General features: G+C 52.5%; 1 protein-coding gene across 3 annotated transcripts in view; it reads right to left on the reverse strand.

Moving 5' to 3' along the window:
- CDH22 (cadherin 22) overlaps positions 1 to 25,111 on the reverse strand; it is a 76,165-nt gene that overhangs the window by 42,100 nt on the left and 8,954 nt on the right. For 2 of the 3 annotated variants that reach the window (XM_027693901.1, XM_027693902.1), the window contains exons 2-3: positions 9,969 to 10,882; positions 5,726 to 6,020 (exon numbers count right to left, since the gene is read on the reverse strand). In XM_027693901.1, the coding sequence (XP_027549702.1) occupies positions 5,726 to 6,020; positions 9,969 to 10,193 (520 nt within the window). In that variant the 5' untranslated portion in view covers positions 10,194 to 10,882. Of the gene's footprint in view, positions 1 to 2,200; positions 2,355 to 5,725; positions 6,021 to 9,968; positions 10,883 to 25,111 lie in introns of those variants that run through there. The other variant, XM_027693903.1, reaches the window with a different exon arrangement.

Here is a 25,111-nt window from a genome sequence, read left to right on the forward strand (position 1 = left end):
GAAGGCTAATAGCTCCAGCCCACTTGCTATGCCACTCACTCCAAACACATTTAGCTAAAAGAAATGTTGACAGGCAAACTCCAAACACATCCACAAGCAGAGAGGCCCTGCACTGAATCCACAAGCAAGCCACTGGGACCTGTCACTTCCCCAGGGACAGAAGTACAGCCGGGCTCTGGGCCAGCAAAGAGGTAAATGAGCAGCAGGAAAAGCCAACACTTGCTAAAATCGACTGTCCCTCCCCACAGCCACAGACACCCTTCCGTGGTGGAGCCAGGAGTCTCCAGATGCTCTCCAGACCCAACTCTGGGGTCCAGCCAGCATCTCCAGCTCAGGCAGAGCCCAAGGACACTCTCCAGCTGTGCTGAGAGTCCTTTCTGTGTGGATCTGACCAGCTCCAGGACAGCACTTGGGCATTTCACCTCTGCAGAACATCAGGAACCCTGCAAGGAGTGCTGTGTCATGCAAACCCACGTGCCCTGGGCTGATGCCAGCGTGCAGCACTCCCATCCCAGGGGCCCTGGGTGGCATGGGGCAGGAGGCAGGTGGGATTTTATAAAGAATGCCATTTACAGCTTTTGCTGGCCCCAAAAACCTGCAGTGGCTGATGCACCCCAGAAACATGAAGGCAGGAAAACAGGGAAGAAAATGAACTAGAGAAGCTTAAAAATTACTGGAGCAGAAGTGAGTTTCTTGCAATCTCGTGAACATTCTGACTTGGTAGAAAGCCAGACCCAGAGGAGATTCACTGCATAGCCTTCACACCCCACAGGACAAGCCCGAGGGCACTAACCTGGCAGGGGTACAAACACTCAAATGTGCTACTGTGAAACATCTGTTGGGGTGTCCGGCCAGAGAAACCCACGGCACAAGACACCCCAGCCCTGGCACCAAGCAGGTAAATGTGGTGCCTTGGGGAGCAAACCAAGGCATTTCATGAAGGGGCTCAGGTTCCCTGAGGGGCTGTGCACATGCAGACTGGATGAGGTGCTCAGATGGACAGGGCAGAGCATCCAGAGTCTGCCCCACGACCCAGAGCAGATGGGGAAGGACTTATCTCACTAAGGACCAACAGACAGTGCAAGCCCCACTCCCAGCCAGTTGCTGTCCCAGCAGATTCCAGATGCACACAAGTGTTTTAAGCACTTTCTATCAAGGGGTGGAAAAAAAAAAATCAGACTGCCTGCAAGTGTTCTGGCTCTATGGTAAACAAAGTGTTTTTCTCTGCTTCCAGCATGGAGATTAAACAATTTCTCTTCACAATAATCACTTCTGCATTCAGCCAGCTTTGTGCCAGAGTCAGGGCTTGACCCCAAGTTTCTGTCTGTACAGCCAAATCGTCTCTAATCTGGACATGGTGCTACACAGAGAAATGAGAGCAAAATACACCAAGGAAAGAGTGATGCTCTGATGAAAGGATGTGCATTTCCTGGCATGCCCCTCACTCCAGGCTCTGCATGCTCCCCAAACAGCCCAGAAGTGATGTCTGGGCTTCAACACCCACCCTGTGCAACCAACAGAGCTGTCTTGCAGGAGGCACCGTGTGCTGGATTTGGGCTCACGCCTGAGTGCAGCAGACAGCTGTTAAGCAGACCCCAGGGAGCTCAGGAAAGGAGCCCAAAATACAGCTAATTTTAGCATCTCCTATAACAAGGTGAAGCTCCCGCAGTTCCAAGGCTGTTGGCTGGGTCCCATCCTACCTTCTGCAGCTGTAAGTCTGGATTCTGCTCAACTCAGATGTTTTGGATTGATCCACACCGGGGTACCCACAGAGGCTGAGCCTCAGGTGCCAGCACAGAGCAGTCTGGAAGCTCTTGGCCAGCAAACCTGAGGTGACAGGGCAGCAGTGGAGGTGTAAACAGGGCCCCCTCCTGCAGACAGACTGCTCCCCAGCAGCAGGCGTGGGGGCAGTCAGCAAAAATGCTCCCAGGCAGCACCACCGGCCCCTGCCTTCCTCAGCCCGTGTGACCCCAGTGCATTCCCTCCAGCCCTGCTCCCTTGGGGGGCTGAGCAGGGATCCCTCCACCCCACCACAGCCCTGGCTGTCTTCCCTGCCAGCCCCAGGTCCAACTGCCTCCTCTGCATCCCAACAGCATCCCACACTGTGTAGAAAACACTGACTTCTCCAGCCTGGCTCGTGGGCTGGGGTTGTCTCCAGGCACCACCTCTGCCCTTTACAAGTCCCAGGCTCTGGCCTTACCTTCCTGACCATCCTGCATCTGCCACTTTTGATCCACTAGTAGCAGCAATCCCTTTTCTTTTCCCTTTGCAGAGTTTAACAGTGAGTCTGGATAAGTTCAGGACAGAAAACAACCACAACTGAAGAAGTTCCCAAGCTGAAACCAGATGCTGGCTGGGAGAGTATTAAGAGGAGCATCACACATTCTGTGTGTGCTGTTCCTCCTCCCTAAGTGTGCACTCTGACCACCGTCAAGGCAAGGTCCTGGAACAAAGAGGCCTTTAGTCCACCCTGACTTAGTCTCAAGCAGCACATGTGCTGTCTACCAAAACACACTGTCCTGGCCCCAGCGCAGAGCAAGGGGCAGCTGTGCCCCTTGTTACTCCCAGTTACTCTGAGAGTTTGTGCAGTTCTCTCATTTGTTATTCCCTCTTAGACACTAGGAAATCAAATGACTTTCCCTCCCAATTAGTACTCCTTCATTATGCAAATAATGTCCTTTGATCTGCTCCTGCTGTCACAGAGCGGATCTGACTGTATTTGGTTTATTCCTCTTCACGCCCCAGGAAGGCACCCACCTCTGGGAGTGAGGACTCTGCTTCTGGCAGGGAATGGAGAGTGCATCTGAGAGCTGCCTGGAGTGGGAACAAAAACCACCCAAGCACAAACCCCAGTGAGGTCTGGGAAGGCGGGAGCATGAGAGGAGAAAGAAGGGGTCACCCTTCACTTTTCAGGCCGGGCTGCAGAGCAAAGCCTGTCAGAGCAGCAAGACAGGGAATGAGCAGCTCTTTACAAACAAGCTGGAGAGCAGTCCTGCTCCTGGGGTGGCCCTTTCCCCGGCAGAGCACAGCTGAACCCAAACGGAGCTGAGAGCAGGGATGTTTTCCTGAAAGTCCCCAAGCTTTGGTGTTGATACACTAATAGCCAACCCAAGCTCTCCAGCCCTCCTATCTCTGCTTGGCCAGCACCAAGCTGGGATCACCTTCATCCACACTCAGGAGGGCAGAAAGGCACATTCCCCATTCACTCTTGTGAAAATACCCCACAGGTCTAGGAAAGATGATCTGCCCAGCTTAGAGACATGCCAACCACAACAAAGCCAGGATCACAGCTGCACCCAGACTTCATGCCACAAAAGGAGCACTCCCACACAAGAAGGGCCTGGCAGGGCATTTCACATGAGAACACTCTGAACTTCACCTCCCCAGCCCAGGCAGCTTCCCATGTCCTGCATCCCTAGCCCCTTCCTACAGCATCCAGAGCTGAACTTCACACACCAGGTCCATGACCAGCCCCATCTCCCTCCCAGCTGCTGAAGCTCAGAGGGTTGAGCAGAAAGCTCTGTGTCAGGCTTGCCTGTTTATGCTTTCACAGGATGTGTCCATCTTGTCCTTCGTGCTGCCTGTTCCTGGGTAAGCCGAGGGATAAGCGGGAGGGAGCTGGGGACTTGCAGCAGCAGCAGCATGTGGGTACCCTCCGGCTCTGCACTCACACTGTGCAGCAGCACCACGTGAGGGTGATGTGTGAGGCTCTCCCTGGGCCATCTCCAGGGATAGGCTGCTCCGGAGGAGCCCGTGTGCTCCCCAGGATGGCCAGGCTGCAGAAGGCTTTGAGGCTGTCGCAGGCAGACAGCCCGGAAAGCAGAACAGGCTCTTGGCTTCAGCTCCCCTCTCCAAGCACGCAGCTTGGAAGCACAGCCCACGCCGTTCACAGCACTTCTCTTTACTTTTAACTTCCGAGTATTTTAATTTGCAGGAATCGCCTCCTTTCATGTTGTGAAACCGTGTTTCTTTCTCCCTCTGATCTCCAATTTCGCATAGAAACTGTCTCCTTTGATATGTCTTGTTCACATCAGTCTGATCAGGCGGCTCCATAATTGTTAGTGATTTTCAAAGAACTGGGATCCTTGTCTAATACTCAGAGTTGAGAATTCCTTGCTTTTTAAAATGTTGTTCAAGCAAATTAGATTAATTTAATTTCTTTATTCCCTTTGGGAACTGGATGCCTCCTGCTTTGGTGCCCACATGCTGTCTTTCATTTCTCCAGGAGCACATGGCTGCAGTTCAAGGGGTCATTCTCTGTGCAGGTAACGGGAAGAGGAAGGAGAGCTTGGGATGCCTCCGGAGAGCTTGTTCTCCATACATCAACAGAATCCAGGCAGCAGCAGCTCCTCTGGTGTGGGCAATTCCTGTACATCCGTACCTGCTGGAGGCCACGCACCAGCTTTGCAATATGCTGCATATTAACCACGGAGAGACAGAGCTCTGTCCTGAGGCAGTGCAGACCCGAGCACCATCCCCTGAGCTCTGCTTCCAGGATGTCTCTGCAGCCAGACCTTCCTGCAGCAGCACAACAGGATCTGGCAGCTCACCTGACCTGACCTGTCAAGCCCTGGTGCAGCTCAGCTGCCCTGGGGGTCTCACCACAGTCCTGGCACCATTTCTGTCTCCTGTGCCAACTCATTCCTTTCTGACACTGTTGGGGACCTGCCTTATCTTCAGTGTTAGTCTTTCACAGGCTGTCTTCCACCTGGATGCAGCCTTTGGGAACAGTGATTTAGAGCTCCTGCCTGCAGCACGCGCTGACACGCAGCCTGCTACAAACTCAGGTTTGTCAATGGAGGTAACAGAGAGCCTGGCATGGACTGGGAACAGCATGGGCAGTGCAGCACCAGCCACTCTCCTGGACTCCAGCTGTGCTCAGCAGCACAGGAATCCAGCACCAAGCCAGCACAGGAGCAAGGCCATCAGCGCTGCAGCTCACACATCACCTCCCTGCACCCCTCCTGACACCTGGGTGAGCACAAAGGTGACTGTCCTGCTCGGCCATCTGGGGAGATGGACTCCTGCAGCCCCATGATACACATCCCAGCCTGGCCCTCAGTGCTTCAGTGAGGCTGATCACCAACACAATTAAAAGGGGCCGGGTGCCAAGGGGATGGGCAGCTAATGGCAACAGAGGGGAGCCACGCTTCTGTCACAGGGACACGAATTCCTCATTCTCAGCCAACAAATCCTGGCCCATCAGAGGAGGGATGGATCCAGCTGAGAGGGGCCTGGCACTGCTGCATGGGGACACACAAGGGACGATGGCTGGGCAGCCACAAGGTTCGGAAGAGCTGGAAAGCAGCACACAGAGGATGGCCTGAGGAGGGGAAAATGCACCACACAGGCTAATCTGAACCACAGGCAGACATGAGCCCCTTGGCATGCAAGGGCTTAGTCCAACCTCCCAGCATTCAGGAACGAGGGGGCTGTGCAAAGCCAGAGTCAGTGCACAGCGGGCAGCTGGCACCGCCACGACCCGTCCCCAGAGCATGGCTTAGGGCTGAGACTGAGCGCTCAGACACAGGCTGGCAATCAGCTCAGAGGATTTATCCACTTGTTTTTCTTAAGCCACCTTATTTATTCTTTCCCTTTTGGCTCCCTAGCACTGGAATCCCTAGGATTTGCAGGTGGTTTCACGGGCTACAGAAGGCTCGAGGTTTTTTTGACAGGAGAGGGGCGCAAGTTTCCCAACCCATGTCCTCCCACCCGGGAGACCTACCGATGGGGGACAGCTCAGCCACGCTGCCGATGTAGGGCCCCTCCAGGAAGCGAGGCTCGCTGTCGTTGATGTCCTGCACCTTGATGATGAACTCCGACTCGGGCTCCAGCAGCTGATCCGTCTGCCGGTCACGGGCCTGTGCCCGCAGCGTGTAGAAGGTTTTCTGCTCCCGGTCCAGGCGCTCGGTGGCGTGGATGTCACCTGTGATCTCGTCGATGAGGAAGATGGTCCCTGCGCCCTCCCCGGAGATGGTGTACTTGATGGAGCCATCTCCCTCATCCGAGTCCGAGTGGATCTGCCAGGGAAAGAGGGAGAGGGTGGGAGCAGGCTGGGGCTGTGCTTGTGCCCGACTCCAGCCAAGACTGCGAGGGTCTGGAGCCCCTGCACAAGGTACCCACAGTGCCTGGGTGATGTCCCCCTCTCCCACTGGGAGAGTGGCAGAGAGCACCACCAGACAACTCCTGTGCATGAAGGAAGACCCAATAAACTGGAACTTCTGTCCTGCCTACCCTGCTCTGCAGAGCAGAAATCCTGCCAGTGCCCACCCACACCACACAAGGGACAAACTCCACCAACAAGGGGTTAGGAGATGGGGGAAAGGAAAGGACAACTCAACAGCACTCCAAAGAAAGATATTTCCCTATGGCCAAGGACCCAGGACTCTGGCAGTGTGGGATCACCTCTCCCAAGCTGCACAGGTACCTCACCATCAGCATCCACTCCCCCTCACACATCCAGCTGCCCAAAGTCCATCCCCACCTGCCCCTCTGCCCCAGCCACCCTCCATAATCTGGGCAGCTGGTGCTGACAAATCTCCCTGTCTAAGAGCTCACACACTCACTACACACCTGTGCTGGGTTTACATGGCAAGGTAACAGGGGCTCACAACATCCCAACATCACACCCAGAGCCCCACCTGGGCAAAGCCTGCAGAGGGTGTGACAAATCCGGCTCATGTTCAGGACTAAAACCAGACCCTGTCAAAGATGCTTTTGTAGCCAGTCTCTGCTTCATTTTCTAATTAAGACAGTGTTTGAAATTAGGAACAGAAAGGGTAAACAGCAGTTCCCCATGGACCAGGAGCTGACTGGAATCCAGGCCAGACGTCCAGAGATAATTTTATTGGTGGCATTAAACTGAGTTATGAGGTTTTTACAATCCAGCCACTTATGAGAAATCTATTAACAGTAACTGGACAGGCAGAATGCATCTTGACAGAGAGCAGCACAGGCATTAATTGGGACAATCCATAACGGGACAGGCCCCCGGAAAGGTTTCATCAGCTGCTTTCATTTGTTTCCTACAAATTTCTGCCTAGAATCAGCAAAGTGATGTTGCCCCCTCCAAAAAAAGAAAAAAGCCGTCTATTAATCGGCTAATGAAATATGAAAATGTTTATGGGCCATTCAATCTTCCAAACTGCAGTTCTATAACCCACCTTTCAGACATACAGCTCTACCAGGAAGAATTTATACCAGAGCTGCCTCTTTTTTACGATGCCTTCATTATATTTGTCTTGTTAGATACAGTTTATGTATTTATTTCATGAGTGAGGGACCCACGCGTTAGACAATTCAATGCATTTTGCAGAACACTCACAAATTACTGCCCATGGTGACACATCTCCCAAGGCTTGCCTGGAAGGAGACCTTCACTCAGCTCACAAACAGGGCTGTGAGCCCAGCAGTGTCTGGGACCATCGTGGTGGCTCAGTGCCACTTGGGATGTGCCTAAGGGGTGGGTCAATCCCACCCTGGCCACCCGGAGCATCCTGCCCTGGGCTGTGGGGAGGGTCATCCCACACTAGCCACCAAGTCCCAGCCCTCCCTGCTGGCTGCTGGAGAGCTTGCTGCCCTCTCTCTTCACTTTGTTATCCTCTCCCCAGTTCCCACTGCTCCACGAGCTTTTCAGAACGAAGAAGGAGCACCTGGTCTGCAGAGCGCAAGTAACTGCATTTTTCTGCTGAACACCAGGCTCATGATTAATAATTAGGGCAGAGATAAAGCACCCAGCACCTCTTCCCAGCATCACACTGAGTTCTCAGCACAACCTCTTCACATATTTGCTCATCACTGACTGCTCGGAGCAGACACCAGCATCCCTGCAAACCGGAATGCTAGGAAGAAAAATGGAGCCTGGGCTCAGGGGGCTGCAGAGATTGATTTACAAGGGAAGATTAAAAGAGCTAAATCTGTGCTGCTTGGCTAAACAACAACTAATGGGGGAGGGCCAGATTGCAGACTACAGGCACCCGAGGGGAGATGCCACGGGCCCAGATCACATCCCAGGGATGTTCTCTCCTCCTGGCCTCGCTGCTACAGCAGGCAGGCTTGGGGAGCACCATGTTCCCAGGCAGCCTCGGGGATCCCATCACCCCTGGGAATGGCAGGAGAGCCAAGTCACACAGCCCTGGCACAGAACTGCTGGCTGGGGATGCCAGCAGCACTGTGCCCCGGACAGGAGAGGGACCCCCCTTTCCCAGCCAAGGGCAGCAGTGCCTGCAGCACCAGGGCGTCCAGAGGGCAGACAAAAGGCTGATCTCTCCTGTTTGTTGAACAGGAAAAGAGTTTCCTTGTCCTAAAAGACTACAACCAGGATTTTTACCAAGCCGTTAACTACATACTAATAATTAAATCAAAATTAAATGTGAACAGAGGTGCACATTCCTTATTAAAAGCAATTAAACAGAAAGCACAGATACACAAATAAAAAATGACTCCAGGGCTAGAAAAGAAAGAAAATCAAATAAAAACTAGCCCATAATAATGGCGCACTCTGTTTGCTCCAACTCATAAAGCCCGAGTTCATCAATTTTCTTTAAATATTAGCAACTTAATTAAATCTGCTTTTTTCCCTTTAATCCTCTCCTCTATCTAAAATAGATCTGTCCACATGCAGAAGTTTGTAACTAGTGCTGACCCCATAATTCTATTTAAAAAACCTAAAGAAATCCACATCAAACTGACAGCAGCCTCAGGGGAAATTACAGTTCAGAAGAAGGATTAGCCAGAGAACCCAGATTTTATGGAAATGGTATCGGCCCTTCGGAAAGCACATGTAGGTGTGTGAGAGGCATCCACAGAGGGCAAGCCCCTGCCACCCTGCAGGGTCCCCCCTGCACAGGAAGGCTCCAGATTCATGGGCTGTGTCAGAAGGGCTGTCACACTGCTAGGGACCACCCAGGAGGGCACCACATCTTTTCCCAGTCCCTGGAGAAGCCTCGCCCTGGTGGCTTTCAGCCCTGGGGAGCAGAATCCGCAGGGAGTGATGTCAGTGCTGACTTGTTCTGAGCGGGGCAGGTGATGTGGTGGGTGCCGTGGACAGAGGCTGCAAAATGGGTGAGTTGTAGCTCTTGGTTCACTCGGAGCCGAGGCATTGCCAGACCTGTGACAGGGCCCGGTGCCTCCGCTGCTCCCAGGGGAGCCAGGAATTAGCTGTGCCTGCTCCGAGGGGGCGGAGGAGTGCGGCTTGGAGCGTCTGCTGAAATGGACACAAATCACCACTGAAATCCCAGCTGGTCCCTGGCCAAGAAACCCATTTTCAAGCCTCCTCCAGACTCACGCCCAGACGGTCGAGGCCATCAGGCAGCCCTGCTGTACAAGCTCTTGGGAACTTTGGGGTGAGCCCACATCCCCAGCTCCAGCTGTGTGGATGTGCTCCTCCAGTGTGCTCCTCCGACTGGTCCCAGCAGCCAGCACTGCCCTCACCAGTATACAAATAACACATCTTCCCAAAGCGCGGGGGACAAGGGCAGGTTCTCCACAGCTCCCAGGAAACGTTGAAGCCCAGCAATCCCAAGTTGAAGTGCTCTTTTAGCCTCAGGACACGAGGAGTGAAAGGAGCAAAGGTTCATATTCAACCTCCACAAGACGTCACACCAGTGAAGTGACAAGCTCCCACCAACAGACCCAGTTCTGCCCAGCAAGGCACTGTCACCTGCCAGCAGCTCCCAAAGAGATGGGGCTCCTTGCACCCACCCCCAACACCACAGGAACTCAGCACACGACTATAAGAACACAGACATGAATTCTGGAGTGCTCCTATCATAGTCTCTGGGAGCACATTAACCTCCCCACCCCCAGCAGGGACTGGGCTCCTGCCATCCCAGTCCATAGAGCACCTCTCTAACCAGGCCCCTGTGAGCACCCTTCATTCACACAGGTCCCCTCTCTCCCCTGCACTGCCAGCATGTCTGCTCTGCCGCTGTCTCTCTCAGCCCCATGGAGACTCTGGGCTGGCTTACCTTCCCCACATACAGCGGCTCCGTGCCCGTGTACTCCTCCACCACGAAGAACTGGTTCCAGACCCAGCCACGCTTCACTCGCCCTCCGGCCAGCAGTGCAGGGTCCCCTGGCTGCCCTAGGCCAGGGCCCTCCACCGCCGTGTGCACGGCCCAGGACCCCAGCTCCTGGATGGCGCAGAACAGCAGCAGCATGGTCCACGAGAAGCCCTGCAGACCCTTCGCCATTGCACTCTAGGAGGATGCATGAGCAGGAGCTTTCGGACAGGCAGCTGGCATCCTTTAGGGAAGAGTAGGAGGGAAGTCCACACTAGCAGCCTGAGGTTGCCTGGTCAGTGCAGAGCATCCCCATCCCTGCCACATGCCGCCCCCGGCAGCTGGAGCGCTCCTGTCCCACCACGAGTCACATCTGTGAGGAGAGGCGTCCTGCCAGCGTGGGAGCAGTCAGTGCTGGTGCCTCACAGGCTGCTCCTGGGTCTCCAGAGAAGAGTCTGGCAGCTGGCATTTGTCCCCAGGGGCAGAGCTGCGCGGCTCCCTGCTTGGCTGCCGCCGGTCTCGCTGGGGAGCGGGTGATGCTCAGCCTGCTGCCCACACCCCCGGTGGGCACAGGCACCCGCAACCCTCATTCACGGGAGGCGAAGGAAAGTTGTTCCACGTGTGTTTTCACGGAGGGGTTAACAGGATGAGCTGCTGTGGCCTGTCCCGAGGCAGCCTTGGGTTACTGTGCGAGGGGTCTGGCAGTGCGGGTGCCTGTGCCACACGTGCGGTTCACAAGGAGGCCATTTGTAACTTCCATCTTCAGGGGGACGACACCCCAGCACCCGGTGAAGGGTCCTTTGCCCAGCTGATCCCGGTCACTTCCATCCTCGCTGGCTCACGCAGGGAGGTGCAGGGTGGCCAACAGCGTCTCCAGGAGCCTGGAAAAGGCCAAGGTGTCAGTGCCAGTGTGAAAGCAGGGCCTCGTGTCCCCCCACGCTGCTCCTGCAGCCTTGGTCAGTGTCCCCACCCTGCCCTGCCCCAGGTGCCCCACAGCAGAGCCCAGCCCCACAGGTTCTGCCAGAGCAGGAACACAGAAGGGGGGGCTGCAGAGCTCTCAGCACTGTGGACATCTGCTCCAGCAAGGACTCAGAGACCAAGGACCCCACTGACAAGGGCACCCCCTCACCACACTGCCCTGGTTGCTGAGGGGAGCAGGGTCTGTGCCTGGAGGGGGTCATCGCTGCCCACACTGTCAGGAGATGTGCAGCAGCACCCCCAGCACTGCACAGCTGCTGTTGCCTGTGCAGGACCAGACCACACCAGTCCTGCCCTCGCAGGCAAGGCTCACGCTGGGGGATGCCAGCACCTGACCATGAGAAGGGCAGGCTGTCCAGCTGCTCCTGAGAGCCTTCCCTGCAGAAGCTTTGCTGTCCTCTCACTTCTGCAGCCATGGGCAGGAGAAAAGCATCTGTTCAAGAACTCACCACCTGGCTGACTTTAAAGGTAACAGTTTAAAAAGGACTCCAGGGTAAGTTTGAAGGCACCTGCAGGGCACTAAGGACTGAGACATCAGGCCTTTGGCCCAGAGTACAGTACATCCAGTGAGCACCTGGGGAGAAGAGACCTGATCAGGAGATGGGGATGCAGCATCCGTCTCTCCCTGCATCAACATCCTGAGCTTCCACCAGAGCTCTGCAATACCAGCCACAGCCTGAGCTACTCATGAAACATGCACCAGTCTGCAGAATTAATCTCCTGTCAGCTGTTACTCTAAATAGGAGGGGGAAAGAGGATGACCAGAGAGGAATATGTTCCTGGACTAGATGTCCATCTACTCCCCATAGAAAGGGAATTGGACTGTGCTCTTCACAGACCCCCCCATGAATCTAAACAGCCCCAGCAGTCCAGAGCAGGGACAGCTCCCAAGTATTTCCCCAGCTCTTACCCACTTTTGCCGTTCCCCTGTGTGACTGCACCTAAGGGCCATTTCCCAAAGCATTCAGTGAGCTGCCTTGCCATTTCTGCATTCACTTGTCTGGACTAACACTTCACTGAGAACCACAAGGCACCAGTGGCAGGCATTGTTCTGCACTGCCTGTTCATGGTTCACAAGCAGTGTGTCACACAACGTGCACAGATCTATTCACCCAAAGGGCTCACACACATTCCAGCCCATGCACAGCTAAGATAACCCCACACACTGGCACTCTTTTGTCTGTATTTGTGCCTCATCTGGGTGCACACACATCTCCTCTCCAAGCACACATGCTATATTCCACTCACACATGCACATCAGCTGTCACATGTGCCAGCCCTGTGCGCTTCATGCTCCAAGGAACACAGGGTCTCCAGTGTATTTTTATGTTAGCAATCATGGTACAGAAGCACTAACATTCCTCCCAACCCCTTCTCCCTGCCAGCCCATTTGTTATTAAGACATTTCTGCACCAGCCAGGTAAGGTTGTTGGCAATGCCACGACTGCCTCCTGCAGCCAGGCCTCCCCAGGTAGAAGCCCTTCCTGCTCCTGCTCCTGAAGGATGAGCTACACTTGCCAATTTGGTGAGGAGCCCTATCAAACACCAGAGTATTTAATATCAGAGACTTAGGGAAATGAGGTGACTTGTAGGTGGGTGGTGGACTGAGTCATCTCTTCCCACTGTTAGAAGATTCACAGGGTAAAGCAACTTCACAGAGACAAGGGTCCCTGCTCTGGAGCAATGGAGTTGATGCCTGACCCACAACAGGCTTCAGAACAAAACACAACAACAGCACACATGCAAATGTGCTTTATCATGTCTACACAGAAGATGCATACACCAAGATACAGTGCACCACTGTCACAAACAGCATCTCTCCAAATTCTCACATCTGGGAGATTTGTGGTTATTTTGGAGTAAGTTCTGCAGACAGCAAGAGATGTCAATAAACTGAACAGCACAAGCTCTGCCAGAGCAAGAGTTTCAGGTCAGCACCCAAGGCAAACAGTAAGTGTGGGAAGAACACATTCAGCATCTCTGCCCTGCCACTCTGCAGTATTTTTGCAGGCAACACCTCCAGATGCATCCAAAGTCTGAGTACAAATGAATTGTACCTAGTAAATGCAACTGCCAGAAAAAGAACTTAAAAAAGAGTCCATTTCTCAGGACAAATACGTCAGCAGAGCCTTAGGGAGAGGCAGCCACCAGCCACTCTGTCCACCCAGTACCTTCTCCCTGCCATCCAGGAGCACATCCATCCACACTGGTTTATAAAGCCCTGCCAGAAGCCTGACAAGGCAGCAGTGAGGCTGCCAGGGAGCAGTTCTGCAGCACCAAAGGCCTTCTGAACACACAGGGAGGCTGAAAGAAAGCCAGTCCAATAGTGCAAATCCTGGCACCACGAGTAACATCAGCATCCAGGGGCCCTGACTGAGCTGGCAGGAAGGCAGCACATTCCCCACTGCCTGCAGCACACAGTGCTCAGGGCACACAGCTGGCAGGCAGCACCAACCCTGGCTCCCTGATGCAGCAGAAGCCACCTTCATTCTCCTCATCACACCATTTCACACCTGAGTGGCAGCTGATTTCCTCCACGACAGGACTACCCGAGGCACGCGCTGCAGACAGCCCTGTGCACACAGGGATGGCCCTGCTCCTTGTTCAGAAAGGGGCACTGTGCCTCCCGTGTCAGCCTGGCCAGAGCTGCAGCACAATCCTAGAATGTATCAATAAAACAGTAAAAGCAACAATTTAAATGCACATACTAAGGCCAGGCAGAAAAGAGGAAGTGAGGGCAGAAGATGCTGCAGTGGGTGAGCTCCACTGGAGCCGAGTTGCTCCCAGGCTGGCGGACAAGCTGGCCCACAGTTCCCAAGGCAACTTGTTCAGCCCTGTTGCATCTGAGCACTCCACAGAGCAGCTCCTGCCACAGAGAGGAGAGTCCTGCTGAGCACCCATGGGCTGGGCTGCGTTGCTGTGGGAACCACAACCTTCTGTTTAGAGTCTCAGCTATTATGCTGCTTTTTATATTTAACTGATTTCTCCTCTTACTGCTAATGTTGTTTGCTGGTGGCTCTCTCATGGGTCCAAAGTTCAGCTACATTCAGCTGAGCTGTTTGTGTGCTCTTCCCATGGGCAGAGGTGGGGGTGGTGTAACCTGATTTGCCTCGTCCAGGTTCCAGGCTGCAAAGCCCATCTACACAACCTGTGGTGATCTCCAGCCCCCCACACCCAGAGCCACCTCAAAACACTGATCCAGAAACACACCTGTAGCCAGGCTCATTACCACAGACCAGACCCTTCTTCTCCACCCACAAATTCTCAGCCTGTGTCTCTTCTGTCAGAGGTTCAGGCCACAGCTGGGGTCAGGGTCATGTCTCTTCTCAGTGTGCACACCCTTTTTCCAGCTATCACATCACAGACCCCTTTCAGAGGCTGTGAAGCCAAGACCCCCAAGTCCTGCTCGTGCCCTTGCAGCAGCAGGAATCAAGGCACCACAGAAAGTCCCGTGCATAGGAACCGAGATAAGCACTAAATTTATTTCCCTGTGTTATTGAAGATCTCTCACCAACAGCTGGAAGTGCCACTTCTCTCTGCCACACGTGAGCAGCGGGGCCATAAATAACTGGTGGGAGCTGCTGCTGCAGCCAGCCCAGCCCGCAGGGTCCCGGCAGGCAGCAGCACACATGCACCCACGTGGCAGCATGCCCAGGCACTTGCCAAGCCAAGCAGGTTTTCATGCACAAAGTGAAGCACCAGACACTCACACGGCCCCAGGCCCAGGGTAATGTCCCCTCTCCTGCTGCTCTGCCATCCCTGCATCCCAATTATCAGCACAACTCGCCCCCTCCCCTTCCCACAAGAGCTTGTGCAGTTTGTTGGTGTGCATTTGGCACAGCTATACTGTACATCATGTTGACAGTAGAAATTACATCCCGAGCTTATGTTTTACACTGTGCTCTGTCAGAACTCACCGCAGCCCAGTGATCAGGACAAATTGAATAGCATCCCGCCCGTGTCAATATTTATTTCATTTTAAAAATGCAGGCTGGTGCAGGAGAAGGTAGGCAGGGGGAGGGGGAAGACAGGGGCAGGCAACAGCACACAAGGATAGCACTGCCCAGTCCATCACAGTCCTGCACTACTGCCCAACACTGCTGGAGTCCCAGGGCCAGGGCAGTGATGCCCCAGGAGCCCAGGGAGAACAATCCCACCCAGAGGCCTGGGAGCAACCCAGGAGCCCATGCAGTGCTCCTCATGCCCATAGCTCTACTAGAAGTGTTGGCCACACCAGCACTGTTCCTCTGAGACAAGCCCTCATAAGTGGCAGAAAATGCAGAGCTGCCCAGCAGCTGCTGAAAGATGCAACAGAGGAGAAGGAAAGCCCTCCCTCCTTGACCTCAGCTGGCTGTCTAAGCCAATGTGGGCTTGAATGTTCTGCCTTGGCTCCTCACTCCTCCCAGCAGAACAGCATCACTACTGTCAGGAGCATCAGGACTGCTCTGGCTGTTCAGAACAGCCACAAGGATGCTACAAAAGCTGCTGAGGAGCAAGACAAGAGTAAGACACCACTTGTGCTACCCTTAAGAAGGCAGAACCACAGAATGAATACCAAGCATAAGACAGGAGCTCCTGAAAGCTTGGGCTTTCTCCTACTTTCCTATGGCATGCACACTCCCCAGAGGACACAAGGCTGCAGCGGGAGGGTCACTGGTCAGAAACAGCAGCTCAGCCCTGATCTCCATGGTCCTCTCACTGCTTTGAATGAGTTCAAACTGGGAGCATCCATTAACCAGTTCCAGACCTGCTACACAGCAAAGCCAAGGAAAGAGCAGCTCCCTGAGAGCTCAGAGGGTGTGCAGCGGGTCCAGCACCATCCACACGTGCCAGCTGTGCCACCACAAGGGAACAGGCCACGTGCAAGCACAAGGGCAGCTCTGGGGACACACCAGTGCCAGCTCAGTCTGCATCCACGGGCAGCCCACCTGCCTCACACCCGAGAGCGTGGGCAGCACGACAGCCCAGCCTCAGACAGACCTTGCTGGGAGACGGGGCAGGAAAAAGCCTGCAATTACTTCAACAGCAATTCTTCTCTAGTGCTGCCTACAGTGCAGCAGCACGCAGCCTGTGACCACGTCTCCTCCTGTTAAACAGGATTCAAATCCGCTTAATGCTCCCCTTCCCGGGAAAAGGAACGGGCTGGCTACAGCACACTCCCCATATCTGTTGTGTGCAGGTAATACAAGCATGGCAAGGCTGCTGCAAAGCTTTAAGATGGTTCATAATCTCCAGGCCTGGGGCTAAGACATGAATTCAAGCTCTCTGGAGCTCACTTTCTCTACTGGATATTGTAAGACAAGATGACGCAGATTTTTTTCTTTTTTTCCTTTTATAAACTTCTCCTCAAAATCTAGAGACGAGGGGTGAGGCAATCTTGCCAGACATAAGGTAGTGTCACCTCCAGACTAGGCAAGTGTATCACATGCAAGCTTCCAACATCCCAAACGCTGCCTCCTGACAGTGCACATCAGCACCACACCAAGCCTGGACCACAGCACCATGGCCAACCACCCACCCATATCCCCACGGCTTCCCACGGCTCTTTTTAGCATCCAAAAGGCATCCCATGATTACCCTTTGGGCTGGACAAAGGAATGGCCAGTGCATTCAGCCCTCTGCCCTATAGGGAGAGCTCTGCAGGTTTAAAACACTGGGGACCAACACCACAACCTGGCTGCTGTTCCAGCTTCCTCTGCTCCAGCACCCACAAACCAGAGTCTTTGGCTGGAACACCTGAACACACACGGCCAATAATTCTGCAAGGGACATCAGCAGATGATGCTGCAGGCAAAGCTGTGGGATGTCCACACACAGCAAGATGGATTATGATCACAGTCACTGTGCTGCAAGGTCCCATCCCATAGCAGATCCCATCAGTGACATCTGAGACACAACGTTCAGACAAAGCTGGACAAGATATCAGAGCACTGGTGCCACAGAGAGCAACTGCAAGCTAGACAGGTTTCTGTCACTGCAAACTCTGGAAAACCTGTTGCATCCCTTTACTGAAATGCATCCTGCAGAAGGCATGTCCTAATTCAGTGTCATTTCCAGAACCCCAATACATTTTGACAATCAAGTGAGAGATGGCCAGAGATGACCTGGATGGCACATTGCACCACAGTATTACACATGCTGAAGATCAGTGGCCAAGGGATTCAAAACTGTAGAGGCTTTTGAAATAAGATATTCAAATTACTTTTATTTTTACTCACACAGTGTAACCAGTTGCTGGATGAGCATATCCCAAGTGCAGGTCCAGACTGTGCAAAGCAATGTTTGGTAGCAATCTGCCTTTCAGCAAGTCTTTAGCCCTGATAAAGAGCACAGAAGACAGGCAGGCAACGATAAAATCAAGGTCTCTCACTAATGTCACCCTAGCCTCAGCTCTGACAACAGGGCAGAAAGCCCATTATCCATAGTAAAAGTTTAGTCATGCTTTTTCTTGAAGTAAATCTCTGAATTTCCTCCTTCTACTTCCTTGGAATTATTCTCCCAGCAAGGAACATTTTCATCTGCCTTTCTTCTCAGATAAACTTGCACACAGGCCAGAAAAGTTGTTCTTGCAGAGGAATATATATCTATGCAACGCTCAGGACTGTATGACTAAACATGCATCTTGCCCCTTCTTTTTAAGTTGCTTTAAGTATAATATTGTCTCCTTTAATGCTGCCTTGAAAAATTCTAATAGAAAGAGTGAGGCAAGTGTTAGAGCAGGAGCTATTCACAACCTTTTGACTTCTCATGTTCAGTCACTTTCTGCTATCAGACACGCTGGGAGGAACAGCATTTGTTAAAGCTCTCACACAAGCATTGTTTGGAAAAAAGTATTTTCAAAGTTCAGGAGATTTTTTTTTTTCTTCCAAATCTTCTCTGGTCCAAGTTTCAAAGAAATTTTAATTGCAAAGAAAATCCTCAATGCTTGCCCTAGGGAAGAGGGTTTTACAGCCATAACGGTCTCGCTCTGCAGCAATTCTTTTCCAAATATGGAATTTTCATGCCTTGTCTACGTGAATACAATACTTTTAATTCGTCTTTAAAAACAATCTCTGAGAGGAGGTGGAGGCAGCCAGCACAGCATCTCTGTCACAACTGCTGGGATGGACAGAGTTCCTCCTGCTGTGGAGAGAAAGCTCCGGAGCTCAGAGCAAGTCTTTAATTTTAGGATCTGGACAGATAGCCAGATCTGAAAATCATCTTCCAAACACCCTGTAGAGAGTCAGAAGTCGCATTCCCAAAAGATTCACATCTTCTGTGCCCAAGCACCTCCTGAGGAGCCAGGAGTGCTCCCACAGAGCAGGGCAGAGAACTCCCCACAAACCTCCACAGCCCAAGGACACACAGGGAGCACCATCACTCCCCTGCTGCCAACTCTGAACAGCAGAAGTGACAAGAAAGGAAAGGCACGAGTTCAAAACAGGGCAAGTGGAATCAAAGCTGATGGCCCAGACAACAGGGCTTTTGGATGGGAGTTAAAGGACGAAGTAAAATAAAAAAGCACAAAATGGAATTCTTCCACTTCGACAAATGTGGAGGGAATTGGGTTCTTTTAAGCCAGTGTTTGGCAGATGCATGAATTATTTATCACTCAATATTGTGTGATTAAATGGAAAATTGAAGATGTTCACAGCTTTGTCTGCAACTTTCCACCTCTCGTGAAAGTCTCCCCAAATTCCTATAGAGAATAACAAGTGGGTATTATACTGAGCCATAAAGGTTCAAAGAAACCTCCTTCAGTTGGCTTCTCAGGGTTCAAGGTCATGTTCAGACTCAGTCCTCTGGTGAAATAAATACTGTGGCAGGCAAATGCCACTTTCAGGTAGGTCTCTTGCTGCTGCTCACTCTTCTTCCCTACACATCTTAATCCTCTTAGCAATTTTGCCCTTGGAAATCCCTCAGTCTTCTTGACAGGACACATGCAACTCCCCTTTATGGAAAGTACAAGACCAAGGAAGTCCCTTTCCGTGGCATCACACTGTCATTCTGCGACTCAGACTTCCCTGATGAAGCAGGGAAGTCACGAGGGAGGACAAGGGAGCAGCAAGAAAACAGGACCAGACCTGTGAGGCTGCACCACAGGTGTCACACCTACAGTTTGCACAGTACTTTTGTCCTGTGTAACAAGATGATCCAGTTTGCACAGCCCAGATTAGAAGCAGGCACCCAATTTTCTCTTGCAGATACCTTGGGCCAAAGGCACCTGAAGAGACAAGTGGCTTCCTCAGCACCTCAGCATGAGCCTGCAGCAATAAACAGCTGTCAGAAAGGTGGAAGAATGAAAGTAATTAGTCTCTTTAATGCCAATTTCAGCCTGATCTTTCACACTTAAGAAAACTGTTACAATGATTTTCTTATTTTCAGATGAGCTCATTAAACAAAAATTAGAAACGAGATAGTATAATGGGCAAGAAAATTATTCCTGCAGCATCCTGCTAAAATCCAACACTACTTTGACTACACTCAGGCTTTCCTGGCATGTGGAAGAAGAGGCTCTGGGCCCAAACCTTCCCACTCTACAAGAATTTCTGAGTAAACACACTGGGAAGAAAGGAAGTAATCTGGGTACCACAGGAATTCAGGAACCTGAAGTGGAACATTGCACATCCTCATCTCCCAAACAGGAAGCAAACATGCCTTGCTAAGTCACAGCATCGCACAGAACAGTCCATCACAGCTGGCAGAAACCCCTGTCAGCTGAGTCTCCTACACAGAGGGTACATTTTGGCCAAGTCTGTTTGAAAGCCAACACCTTCAAGAGGAGCACAGCAAGGAGTGGGCACCTGCACACCCCTGGAGGCTTTCCAGGTGATCAGAGCCCTGCCAGGTCCCTCCCTGGGTCCCTAAGGCTGTGTGTTGAGCAGGGCCAGGTCAGCAGTGAGGTGTTCTTGAGAACAGCCCCACAGGAGAGCCTCTGGATGGTCACCCTGGTAGAGACTCGTTCAAAGCAAAGCCCACCTCCCTCTCATGAAGTACAACCAGGAAGGACTGGACCCTCCTGCTGGGCCAGGGACCAACACTCTGGAGCAGAGGGGGCCAGGAATCCTCCAAGCAGAGCATTTGCCAGCAAGCTGCAGAGAACAGCCTGCTCCAGCCCACAGCAGACTAAAAGACTGTGACCTCCTCGTAAGCAACTTGCAGACAACAGCAAAGGCTAAATTTTGCATTCAGCCATTAATGATAGATGCATTATTTATTTGGAATCATTTGCTTCATCCTAGTAATCACATCACCACCACCACCAGCTCTGACGGCGCAGAGCACTTGGAGTCGTGTCCCTGGAGTCGGTCGCTGCCCAGGGCAACAGGAACAGCAGCTCCACGGCCTCGGGGCTACTCCACACCCCCAGGAAAAACATCCAGGTTTTGCCAAAAGCTGCTCACTGCCCTGCAAGTACCACAAGTCCTCTGGTGGCTAACATCTGGCACTCCTGGCACACTGCCCGACGTCCAGAGGGAGCTGCTGAAACCAGCTCCTGCTCCCAAGGGCTCTGCTGCAGGTTCAGAGGAAACCAGCACTGCTGTTGCACTCCTCCTGCCCTGAGCCCAATCTCCTGTTGTGGTTTAACTGGTAAAGGATGAGATAACCACCACGAGTTTGTGTCAAATCCATGGGTCAGGTCAACGGCCCAGCACCTGGGCCCCACCAAGCAGCCCTCCCTGGTGCTGCCAGGACTAACAGCCCCATAAAGAGAACCCACACAGAACCTGACCTTCCCCAGGGCAGAGCAGCCCTTCCTCCCCTCTGTGCCACGGTGCAGAACATCCCACCTCTGCCCCTCCAGGCACTCCTGTACCATCACTGTGCAGGCAAAATCCACGCAGCAGAGAGCAGAGACTCCCTTCTCCAGAGGAACCAGTTCCTAAAGAAGGGACCAAGACAGGATGGGAGCCCCAGAGGCTGAGATGGAGAGGTTGCCCGGCCCAGGGCACTGCGTGGCCAAACAACCACACACAGCTCTACTACAGACAAAGCTTCACTTGCATGCAAGGGAAGTAGCATTTTAGCATCCTGCCTGGTAGAATCAAATTTTTATATCCTTCCATGCCCAGTAAATTCTGTTCACAAAGACCAAGGAAAAAAGGGAAGTAAGAGCCTCAATAAATGCTGGAAGAGCAGGGAGCTCACACCCGCTCCCAGCCCAGCGTAGCTCTGGGATTATCTAGGCAATAGTTTATTTTTCTCTCCAGTATCATTTTCCCAGCTTGATCTCTACTGTCGCAGTATGATGGTTTCACCCCATTAGCCTTGCTTAAAAAAGTGATCCCAGGACTGTGAGTGTTATTGCCCACATAAATCAGGAGGCTTTGAATACGGAGCACCTTTAAATAAACAGCTGATGGAAGTGAAGTTCCGGGATCATTATTAATAGCTTTTCATTTCTGTGTCCGCTGTGCTGTGACATTCTTTCCCAGCAGAAAGCCTCCGCTTCCTATCCCCAGTACATCTGATCCCATGAGTCCTCCAGTCAGAATGAATGACTGTACCTTTGTGTTAATTGCATCGCCCGTTCCACAAACGGAATACTAATATTAACTAGCAGGAGGAGGAGAGTTTGCAGACCAGGAGCGATGGGACAGTTTAAAGAGAGGCACACCGGCCCCTCTGCCTTTCCCTGGGCTAGTCCTCTCACCTTCCCTTGAGAAAAGGCAGATCGTGGCTCTTCCAACACACACCAGTAAATGCTACAACAGGTGACGAGGTCCTGCTCCATTTCTGTCCTGTCTGACATGCCCTGGACTGGACAGACAGCAACTCTGCCTGCTCTGCCAGCAATATCACACCTTTCACATGCCCACTGCAAGCAGAACGATGTCACTCTCCACATTGCAAACAGCTCCTGGATAAGTCCAAAGAGGGACACATCCTTAGAGAGGCAGCCACCACAGAGCAGCCCAGCCAGTACTTACAGGTGCTGTTCAAAGATTTTACTTGGCCAGATCCAGTTTATTTTTCACTAGCATGACTTGTCCAGGGAGGAATCACTCTCCAGCTTCAGCTATCAGGGTCTGTCCTCAGAGCTGCAGGCAGGTGCACAGCAATCCAGGGGCAGATCTAGGGGCAGGAACAGCTAACACCAGAGAAAGGCAAACCACTCCTCTCTCCCAGGGTGGTGAGCCTGGACAGGACTAGACATTTCATCAAGAGGGACCTTGGCCACCTTCTCTGGGAGCCCCTGGCTTTGCTCTCTGCAGCCAGCACCGACATACAGGTGCTCCCAGGCAGGATTCCCAAAATCTTTGTACATAGGACCCAGAGTTGCCAATCCTGTTGCATCCGCAAGTGAATCGTCCCCCAGGTCTGTGGCTCAAAAGAAAGACCAAGTTTCTCCTTGGAAAGGGTGCTCTGAGGCACTTTGCCCAAAGAAAGGAGGAGATGATCCTGCTGACATCCAGTTCCAGCACAGTGACCAACACAAGTGCTGCAAAAAGGCTCCACAGTGGCCCACATGCCCAGGAAGAGGCTGACATGGGCATTACAGCCCCTCTGTTTTTACTGCACAGAGACAAGAACAGAGGGTCCTGCTGCTACAGCCCATCCCCAGGCTCCTTTTACTGTTCCTGAGTCATGACCCCACACATAGCTCATGCTGCTAAAAGAGAAATGACAGGGGAAGCAAATATGCCAAAACAGCCTGTTGCTTCTGTGATCCTTGCTGTGTATAAACCAAAAGTGCTGCAGACAGCAGCAAATTCCAGGAACAGGTGAAGGCTTTTGATTTTACTGCCTGCTCTTTCCCAAATCCAGTTCTCAGCAAGGAGTTTCAGGACACAGGTTCACCTGTGAGAGAGCCAAAGTGGAAGCAAGCATCAGAAAACTGTGGAGTGTGGCTGAAAAAAGCTGAAGGAGACCACTACAGATTGGATGCACATTTCTTGGAGGACTTTAAGAGGGGAAAAAAAAAAAGTTAAATGTATCTCCGGATTTCAGAGCCCTTCCCTATCCATGATGGACCAGCACACCAGAGCCACATCCTTGTGACAAGTCAACAGGTCTCTGGATATGATTCTGCAAGCCAGATACAGTATTAACCTTCTCTCTGCAAGGAACTCTGACCACTTTGTCAGGTGAAGAAAAAAATATTTGATTCCTCCTCCACCCCCTGCAGTGCTGTATTTGCAGATGTGGACCAGCATCCAGCAGCCACACAGAACCAGGCAAAGGAAATACAGTGGGTACCACATATGCAAAACAAGAAATGCTGCTTTCCAACCACCAGACTTCAGCATCCCATTGAAGCATCACCTCTCAGCAGAGGCCAAATGTGCAAATTGCAGTTGAAAAGGAGAACATCTCTGAAAGCTCGAAGCACGTGAGCACAGCAGGCTGGAACGGAATCCCCAAGTAGCTTCACTTTAATGTCACTACCAAACCAATGGCACAGAGAGGAAGGGACAGACTGGGAGCTTGGGGAACAACCACTCTGCTCAGCACAAGTGATCAAGGGAGATTAATCGTCCAGTTCCTCCCATCAAGCACAAGGGTTCAGGGCTTTGGTGTAAAACTCCATCAAACGAGACCAGCATTCTGACATTCCAGGATGGACAGAGAACACAGCGTGGGGTTTTGCACAGGCCTTATTTCACAATCAAGCCCTTTGCCTCTGCCACTCCTGGCAACAGAGAGACTATGAGAACCTTCTCAACCCAGCACACAGGCTTTGAAGGGTCTTTGCTCATGTATCTGCACAAAGCAGGGACCTTGGGGCCTCGTATGTAGGTTCTAATGTTATTATTATCAAAAGGAATAAAGAGGGACATGGTGAAGCAGAAGGCAGCAAAGCAGCCCAGGGAACAAAGGGAGGAAGAGAGAGAGAGATTACAGCAGCAACAGGGAGGACAGAAAAGCAAATGGACAAAGTGCATGCGAAAGAATAGAGCCAAGGAGATCCACATCCACGTGAGCAGGCAGGATCGTGCTGGAACACGTGAGCATGTGCATGCAAGAGAGGGTGCAGACACTCACAGGGGCGGGTGCAGCCCTTTGCAGCTCCGAGTCCTTCAGCCCTGCTGCAGGTTTGCAACCTGGCACTGCCTCCCCAGGAACACCCCCGGGCACAGGCAGGACCCTCATGGCCCAACTTTCTCCATCCAGTCCAACACCCACTCGGTACTGCTGACACTGAAAGATCCTCACAACCAACAAAATGCAGAGACACTGGCTCTGTGTGCGCTCATCGAGGCCACCCCATCTTCCCAAAGCAGTTCCACACTTGAGAAAGGGGAGAACTGGAAGCACACACGTACAGTCACACTCCCACTTTCCTTTGTGGTTTTCTCTGCCTTTGTCACCCTCACACACCTCAACTGTTTGCATCCTGCTCTCTGTCACCACACCGCAGACCCCTGGTCACTCCGGGCTCACTCTCCCCTTGTCTCTGGGCTGCTTCACTTCCTTCTCCACGCTCCTTTCTAGCTTGTTTGATGACAGACACATTAGAACCCATTCATGTGCCCCACAGTCCCCAGTCTAGAGCCCACCACCCCCAATCCATGCAGGCAGTTGCAAAAGTGCTGAAATCCCAAATTGCACAAACATCCCCTGTGTGCTGCCACGCCAGTCTCCAGGCCCCCACTGCTCCAGATAGACACTGGACTGCCTGAAGCCAACTTCAGGGAGGACTGCATTGCAGACAAAATGTGTTCCTTTGTGTACTACCCTCCAAACCACCACCCTTCTCAGGTTGCTGGGCTGGCAGCAGCCTCAGGCAGAGTTTGGGCATCCAAAGCCAAGCAGTGTCCAGCCAAGAAGCCATTCTCCCCCTCTCTGGCCTCAGAGCTGTACATGCCTTGCCACTCCTCTCTCCCATCAGACCTCTCAGTGACTTGACACCAAAACTCACACCTGAACATGCAGTCACTATGATTCCAAAACTGAGAAACAAGACACAGCTGCCCTGAGCAGGGCCAATACCAAACTTCTGAGAGGTTCAGGACCAAGCCAGACACAAGCACTGCACCTGCACAGTCCTTGGGCCCCCGTGGTGGGGGGCACCAAGAACATCAGTCCACAAGACAGCTTTCCTCCCCTTGGTGCACAGGCAGAACTCACACACAAAAACATATAAACTTATCAATCACTTCAGGCATTGGCTAGAAGAGGACAAAGAAATCTGTCGTTGCTATTTCTAT

This window comes from Neopelma chrysocephalum, unplaced genomic scaffold (genome assembly GCF_003984885.1).
Source record: "Neopelma chrysocephalum unplaced genomic scaffold, ASM398488v2 Primary Assembly neopelma1_94, whole genome shotgun sequence".
Taxonomy (NCBI): domain Eukaryota; kingdom Metazoa; phylum Chordata; class Aves; order Passeriformes; family Pipridae; genus Neopelma; species Neopelma chrysocephalum.